The sequence below is a fragment of the Hoplias malabaricus genome, chromosome 1 (assembly GCF_029633855.1).
Source record: "Hoplias malabaricus isolate fHopMal1 chromosome 1, fHopMal1.hap1, whole genome shotgun sequence".
Taxonomy (NCBI): domain Eukaryota; kingdom Metazoa; phylum Chordata; class Actinopteri; order Characiformes; family Erythrinidae; genus Hoplias; species Hoplias malabaricus.
This window is the reverse complement of record NC_089800.1, coordinates 3,546,907-3,553,476: the sequence shown is the minus strand read 5'-3', so window position 1 is coordinate 3,553,476 and position 6,570 is coordinate 3,546,907. Positions and strand designations below refer to the sequence as shown.

The following is a 6,570-nucleotide window of genomic DNA, read 5'->3' as shown; positions in this document are numbered from 1 at the left end:
CAGGTAGGCTCTGGACCCACCACAACCCTGAACTGGATAAGGGTTACAGATAATGGATGGATGAATAAATCTTACCTTTATATAGAGATAATGTTTCTTAAGCTTTTTTTAAAACCCACTTTAGAACTTAAGACGATGTGCTCACTGACGTTCTCATAAGAACACTTTACAAACACATTTAATAAAAAAACAACTTTTATTTTCTGTTTAAAAAATAACCCTCCCCCAACACATCCCCCACACTATTACATACAGAGGCAAAATAACTTTGTGTCCTTCCAATCAGTCTATTGGGAAGTGCTATGATAAGGACCGTTCTTTTTCAGTGGCATTATATTGCTTTGACAGTGAGGCTGAGTGAAGTTTATTCTCCAGTTCCCTCTCTCTCTTTTTTTTTTTGTGTTGCGCCTTTTTTTTTGCGTTAGTGTCGTTCACCCACTAGGCGCCCGTGGCTTCTGAGAATTAAGTACTGCATCATGACGTTTAGTCCTGGGTTCATCAGACAGGTCTGACGCAGCCCCAATTACACAGGCCTAACAATCTAAGGCCATTACATTGCAAGGTATAAATACATTATTATCTTGATGTCGGTTCTGTGAAATGGAATAGGAACCCAGTTCTTATTATGCATTTTGTAAAAAGGTGATTCAAAAAGGAAGTGTGACTAACCGTTACAACTCCAGATCCCTTTGAATTTCAATAGTCCACTGAAGTCCGGGTCATGCCCAGATAAGCGTTCCAACTCTAGGGTGAACTTTTCTATGACAGAAATGAATGGGATGTGACATCTTTCACGCAAAGAGATCCTTGGGATTGAGTGGTTTAATAGTCAAAATATTAATAATGCTACACTAATGCTACAAGTAACCTAACTTTATTGTGCTGGAAGAGATGCCACTCTATAGCAGGTCTACTTGTGATCTTAAACAGCATTATACAACATCAACAGCTACAAAATATGGAGGCTACCACTTTTGAATCTTGCTGGTTTGTGTGGGTTATTACAGTGGGTTATGATGCTTGGTGCATAAATGTGTTAGCTCACGTGGCAAAAATTCATATTTTGACTCCTTTAAAACCTTGAAATGCACAGGATCTTGGGGAGAATTTGATATACAGCATAATGTTTCTGATTTTGAACATTTTTACTGTAATATCTTCTAAAAATCTCATTCATTTCTGTCATAAAAAAATCCAGCTTCGACTCAGATTTCCTTATATGGTCATGAAACACACACTACAACGCCAACACCGCTTCAGATGCCAGGTGTCGATGGGCCATATGCAAGTGACATTTCTTTTTTCCATTTTAAAGGAGCTTAAGCTGTCCTCTGTAGTACCCCCTTGTGGACGACGATAGCCATTACTGGAGACTCTCAAGAGGGACGAGAAGTGCATTTTACAACCGATAAAGGAGTGTATGACATGAAATAAATGAGAGGATAAGGGCATGTCCGTCTGGAGGAGTGTGGCATAGTTACTAAGCGTCCAGTCACAACACAAGTTTGATTAAAACATGCATTTCATCGTAAAACCACAGCAAGGGCTTGGCTGGATGAAGGTGTCCTTCAGTTGGAGTTTTAAAAAAATGAAAAATAAAAATAAATAATAAACAAGGTCCATTTCTTCAATGCCCGTGTACGTAGTACACATTTGACAGACTTGTAAAAAATAATAATAACCAGGCTAAGGATGTAGATATAAGGAGGCAGGTGTGTGTGTGTGTGTGAGAAAGAGAGTGGGTGTTCATCTATCGTGAGCACCATAGAGGAGCAGGAGAATGTGGGTGGGGCCTTGTAAAGCATGACATTGCGTTTCTATGGAGAGGGAAGTGGGCTGCGGTTGACCGTACACGCAGGGCTTCCATATCTCTACGCAGGAGAAGGTGGTGGGGGTAGGTACAGAGATGAAACTGCGTTTGTGGGCGAGAACAATGTCAAGGAGGGAGGGAGTTGGTGTAGAAAAGGAGAAGAATGTCACATCCTATAAGGTGTGAGGAAGTGTTTGAACAAGAAACTTCACTGCTTGGTGGCTCTCTTAATTATACATTGACCTTGTACTGGTTCGTGAACAGAGATCAGTGGAAGCCAGCATTTTGTGAACAGTACAGACACTGCATTTCCCCCCATTTGTGCACCACGTGTAAAGACGTACGACCACACATCCAACAATCTGACGACACCTCGTCTTTCGTGAACTCTTATTTTAGGCTATTTAAGGTACAGCCATTGTGGCCACTCAATTGTGCACCGTAGAAAAGCAGGTACACACGAGCCTAAGGCCACTATGTTCAATGCCAAGTGTAGGTTAAATAGGGCAGTGCAGCAGTGGATCTATGTTCTCTGGAGCGATGGCACTCTATCCATTGCTTTGGGATGGGCTGGAGTGTAGAATTTAATCATCAAACATCAGTATCTTTGCTCACGAATGCTCTAACATCAATTCTTCACAGGAAACATTCCAACGTGTAGTGTAAAGCCTTCCCAGAGGAGTAGAGTAGATAGTGTTCAGCAGCAATTGAGCCCTCATCGCCTACACGTGCCGAGAATAAATACCGGATGAGAAGGTGCTCATAAACCGTTGGCCACATACTTATTTGAAAGAGTGTGTGTGTGTTTGTAAGGTCTGCCCAGCCCTAGACTTGGGTCTGAGCCCAAAGGCTATGAGACTAATTTTACAGCTAATGGCACTTTACCACTGCATGGTATCTACTCTACTCTGCTTGTTTTGCTTTTCCATCGGGTAATTTTGGTCCTGGAACTGGGTTCTTTTTTTTAGTCCCTGTTCTCTCGTGGTTCCAAGCGGGCCGTGTAGGGACTAAACTGTGAGGTGATTGTCCAGAATCCTTACTCTACCCCACAAAATACAGACGTCCAGCACAAACTCCCCATCTGTAAAATCTCCAGCTGCAGCAGAGATCACATGTTTTACTCCGTGGTCTTTTGAAGAGGTTCAAACGCTCCTCGGATCGGTGGAGAGATGGACGTTGCAACAAGGAAGGAACAAACTCTCCTGACTGTCTGAACTGATGACGAAACAACAACAACACGCCAATACACGATGAGTAAACAACGCTTAACGTTTCCACTGCCGTTGTTGTGGTGCTGTTCCCGTTAGAGACTGGGTATTGCAGCGTCTACACTTGGAGGGGGGGGGCACAGTTGTAGTAACAAAAAGGAACCAGGAATCAAACCAAGACTAGAGTCCAGTATAGTCATGTAGAGTAGGTACCATGCAGTGGAAAAGCATCATAACACTCTAAATCTGAAACCTGTTCGCTGAACTGGACCTGAAGCTACACAAGGTAACAGACTGATTTATGAATAGGAGCTTTAAAACCTGTGATGTCATTAAAAAACAATGATCTTAAGGTCACCTTTGCAGCATTGGTTCTATATTTGGACTGGGGCAAGAACAAGAAACATATCATAACATAAAAATTGTGCTAAATTCTGGCCCCAAACCCAATTTCTTGCGTAGCCCTATTGGACTAGGGTTGGGCAGCAGATCCCTGGTGTGTGTGTGTGGGACATAAGAAGTCATCAAAAACCTGTGCAGATCTGTGACAAGAGAACAAGCACGTTCTCTGTTTTTCCTATGACCAGTCCGTTCATCCTTTCAGAAAATAAAAGCATATCGACTAGATGCAGGGTGTAGAAAGATAAGTGCCTCCTCGAAGCTGAACGGTTGGCATCACGTTTGGCTGGTTTGTTAATGCTGGTTTCGGTGTGCTGATAGAAAAGTAAGGAACTTACGTAAACGCACTCGACAGTCCATCTATGCTCACGCTAACTGTGTGACTATGGAGGCGTGTCTAAAACACGATCGGCTACACTGCGCACCGAAGGCATCCGTGGCGACGGCTCATTCCTGACCACTTCTTTTATTTTTTTTTTTTGGGATGCGCATTTGGCTGCAGGAGACGCCGGGCTCACTGTGTCTAAGCTAACTCTAAGTGCTAACGTAGTGTTCATTCTTCAAAGGCTGTTTTAAAAATAAAAATAAAAACAAATCTGAGAACATTAAAAAATAGTGTACTTCGAGAGGAGGAGGAGGGGGGAAAAAAAAGAACATAACAAAATGTCCTGTCCACTTCAGGGCTAGGAGCTGGACACTGGAGAGCGGCCTGCTGGACAGGTGCTGAAACGAGGCAGCGTCGTGGTGGCAGTCAAATCCTCGGGTCTATCCCTCTCCTCCATATTGCATATGAACATACAGATGTATAGGAGCGTGAAGGTAGTATACCACAACATACTTCCAAATAAAAAGAAAACAAAAAACAAACAAAAAGGAGCAATGTCAACGTGTTTTTAAAAAAATGCGGTGAGGTCAGGGCGCTCCACGTGGATTCAGTACTGTTTGGGGTTTTTGGGATTTGTAGTTTTGGTGCTGAAGTGTGTACTTGCTCGAGCGCAGGGAGGTCAGGAGTGTCTTGAGGCCACTGGAGGGTGACCAGGGCGTGTAGTGGAGATCCCTCAGGCGAAGTACATGGTCCTCAGGGTGTCGTGGTGAATCTGCACGGCTTTGGCCAGAGCCTGGGGGTCCCGACCGTTACTCTGACCAGAGACGTGACTGCCCTCCCCACTACAGAGTCAGCACGGGAAAGAAAGGACAAGAAACACATTTTGCAATCACAACGATAATGAAACATGCCTGCGCCAGTCCACCTTAAATGGCACAACAGAGAATGTTGTGCCAATAAACACAATAAAAAATGCATAAAAGTAATCCACAGTGGATAACAAACAGTTAAATATTTGTTAAGGTGTACTCAGGACAAGACATCACTGTGTAGCTCAAAAAGCCCGTCTCTGACCTGTCGTGCTCTTTGTCCACCAGGTGGTAGCGAGCGCGGAAGGCCACTAGCCGGGCGTAGTAGGCGGGCGCCGGGATGGAGACGGAGCGCGTGCACCGGACGTACGTGTGACAGAGCTGGTACGTGAGAATCTGAAGCTCGTCCGCTGTGAAGCGATTGTCGTCCCACAACACGTAATAATGAGAGGGTCGACTGGTGCCCTGGAACAGGAGGAGATGTTTACAGAAATGCTAACAATAATTATTCTAAAAGAAGAGCATGGAAAAGTAAAGTGCCTGCAGCCACCTGAATCCCTGCGTGACTGCACAGGTAGAAATCAAACTCGAACGGGTGTGTGATGCTGGTGTCCACTGTGGTGCCGGCTGGAATGTTGCCACTTTTCCCGATCTGGGGGAAAAAGAAGAAAATATATGTTCAATATCTCACTGGTGTGTAGAGAAAACTCAGGGAAGACTCTAAATAAAATCTCCAAGTAACCGATTCTATTAATCCATTCATCGTGAAATATTCTGATATGACACCAGATCTTGCAGTAAAAGATCATAGATCTAATTATAAATCCTCCTAAAATATTAAAGCCTTAAGAGCCAAGGCTGGTCTCTGGTTTTGGAGCAGTAGAGTTCCTCTGTAAGCTCTCTTTCAAAACGACAGACGACTGCATTACTGAGACAGTGTGTAACTCTGTGCTGCTGAGATCTGCTGGGTTTAATGGTTCTTTTCACTGCTCCGAGTTTGAAGGCAGCCTCTCTCGGCGCTGACTCATGTTCCCGGGAAGCTCACCCTCTCCGACTTGTCGGCGCAGAAGAGGCGTGTGTGGTGGCGCTTCTGCACAACGATGTAGGTGATGCCCGGCTGGTAGTCCTTCTCCAGCTTGATGCAGGCGTCACGGATGGCCAGCAGCTCGTAGTGCAGGATCTGAAAAGGCAGAGAAACAGCTGTGAGTCACGCTGACATCATCGTCATCTTATCATCATCTTTCCCAAAACACTGCCACCGCTCCTCGGTGAGGAACCCAGTGAAAACACTAAAAACAAACATGTCACCCTTAGGGCGTGAATAGTGAAGTTAATTAGAGGGGAAATAAAAACAGAAATCAATTCTATTGGTCCCCACTGATATTCTTTACATTTACAGTAGTCTTAATAAAAAAAATAGGCTGTACCTACCCTCCTCCAAATTGTACATAGTGCAGTTTCTGCAGTGTTAAACCAGGATATAGAAAAAACAGAGGCTCTATTCTCCCTATTATAGGTCAGTAGATATACACAATTTTTTTTAAGCTGTAATTGTAATGTAAAAATACTACCTAATGTTCCTTTAAACTAGGTGTGTATTAATAGTGAAATAAGCAATGATAAAATAAAGGGTGTGTACAGAACTTTAGACATGGTTTCTACTCCCACACAAAGAGAAGAAGCCTAAGCAGTACTGAATGAAATTCACAACCAGAGGCTCAGAGTGATTCACTCTTCACTGCAGCCACCGGTTCTGGTGAATCATGATGAGTGGACGGTGTTTTGGAAAGCAGTGCTGACCTGTGGGAGCTGACCCTCGGGAACGCCGTCCCTGTAGAAGATGATCCTGGTGGGCTTGAAGCGGGTGGACTTGTAGAACTGGATGAGGAGTTCCCGCACCATGTAGGAAAGATCCTCGATGATTTCCTGCCGAGGTCTCTGCACTCGAACTGTAGCACAGTACCGACTCGGGTGGGCATCCATACTGCCCACCACCTACACACAGAGAGAGAGAGAGAT

At 44.3% G+C, this 6,570-nt stretch overlaps 1 protein-coding gene across 1 annotated transcript in view; it reads right to left on the bottom strand.

Annotated features, from left to right (window-relative positions):
* Positions 1-224: 224 nt before the first annotated feature.
* Positions 225-6,570, bottom strand: part of ago1 (argonaute RISC component 1) — a 23,449-nt gene continuing 17,103 nt past the window's right edge. The window contains exons 15-19 of the mRNA XM_066644111.1: positions 6,352-6,546; positions 5,597-5,731; positions 5,102-5,203; positions 4,817-5,016; positions 225-4,584 (exon numbers count right to left, since the gene is read on the bottom strand). Of these exons, the coding sequence (XP_066500208.1) occupies positions 4,476-4,584; positions 4,817-5,016; positions 5,102-5,203; positions 5,597-5,731; positions 6,352-6,546 (741 nt within the window). The 3' untranslated portion in view covers positions 225-4,475. The remainder of the gene's footprint in view (positions 4,585-4,816; positions 5,017-5,101; positions 5,204-5,596; positions 5,732-6,351; positions 6,547-6,570) is intronic.